The 1,125-nt window shown below is 64.2% G+C and overlaps 1 protein-coding gene across 1 annotated transcript in view; it reads right to left on the bottom strand.

Moving 5' to 3' along the window:
* HNF1B (HNF1 homeobox B) overlaps nt 1-1,125 on the bottom strand; it is a 28,748-nt gene that overhangs the window by 23,046 nt on the left and 4,577 nt on the right. The window contains exon 2 of the mRNA XM_009881485.1: nt 17-113. Within this exon, the coding sequence (XP_009879787.1) occupies nt 17-113 (97 nt within the window). The remainder of the gene's footprint in view (nt 1-16; nt 114-1,125) is intronic.

Raw genomic sequence — 1,125 nt, 5'->3', positions numbered from 1 at the left:
CAGGCATCCCCCGTACCGCATCGCCCCGACGGCCCCGCTGCCCGCGCACGCCTCCCCCGAGCCAGGCGGCAACCCCGCAGTGGGGTCGGCTCCCTCGGGGGCTGTGCCCCACGCTGAAAGGGGGCCAAGCTGAGAAAGCTCCCCCCAGGACTCGCAGAGGGGGTTTCTCCCCCCACATCCCCCGTCGTGTGGGGTCCCGCTGCCCGAGCCCCAGCACAGAGCCAGTACAGGCTGGGAGGCTCCAGGCCCCAGGAGAGCACCCCCAAGCCAGGGGGTTCCGATGGGGGTCTCGGCCCCCGCTGTGGGACAGCTTTGGCAGCTCAGCGCAGGCTCACCACAATTTAGGACTCTCAGCAAGTTAGCAAAGGGGACCTGTGGGGACAGGGGTGCTCAGGGGACACAAAGCCCCGGTTGAACCTTGGCAGCCATCGGGGGGGGAGCATGGAACGGGGTTGGATGTGGGCAGAGGAAGAGATCCAAGCCGGGCTCTCGGATCAGAACAAAACCTGCTTTTGCTAACGCTGTAAATGCACCGAGTCCCAAAGATCAACAAATTCACTTAAATCCAAGCAGGCACGAATACAAGAGGCAGCACCACACCCAGAGCACGATGCGGAGGGGCCTGGGACCCTGCAGCGGAAGGCAGGGACAGTGTCCGAAATCTCCAATCATGACCCCCCCAGCCTCCCAAAGCACTTTCAGTTTGGTAGCCCGGTTCCCTGCCGCTTTTGGCTGGCACCGCCACATCAACCCTGGCAGAGGATGATAGCTTTAAACCCACCGTTTCCAGCCCAGAGTCAGACTTTCACAGGGTACCCAGGGTGGTCTCTGCCTCCCCAGCTCAAAAGCCCCCAGAAAATCCCACCAGCCGCCAGCACCCGTGGCAGACCCTGAACGCTTTGCAGGGCCGTCCCGGAGCCCCGCGGGAGCCCGGCTGCGGGTCTCTGCCACTGCTGGCCATGGGTCCCCCTCCCAGCAAAACGCTCCGGGGAGCCGGTGGCAGTTTGGCTTCCAGCAGAGCCAGCGAAGGGAAAAGCCCCACAGCTCGACTGGGCACAACCTGCGGGAGCGAGTGTGTTGGGAGCCGCATGGACTGAACGCGCTGCTGCGAAGGCAGATGAAACC

The sequence above is a fragment of the Charadrius vociferus genome, unplaced genomic scaffold (assembly GCF_000708025.1).
Source record: "Charadrius vociferus isolate BGI_N301 unplaced genomic scaffold, ASM70802v2 scaffold323, whole genome shotgun sequence".
Lineage (NCBI taxonomy): Eukaryota > Metazoa > Chordata > Aves > Charadriiformes > Charadriidae > Charadrius > Charadrius vociferus.
This window is presented reverse-complemented; position numbering and strand designations above follow the sequence as displayed.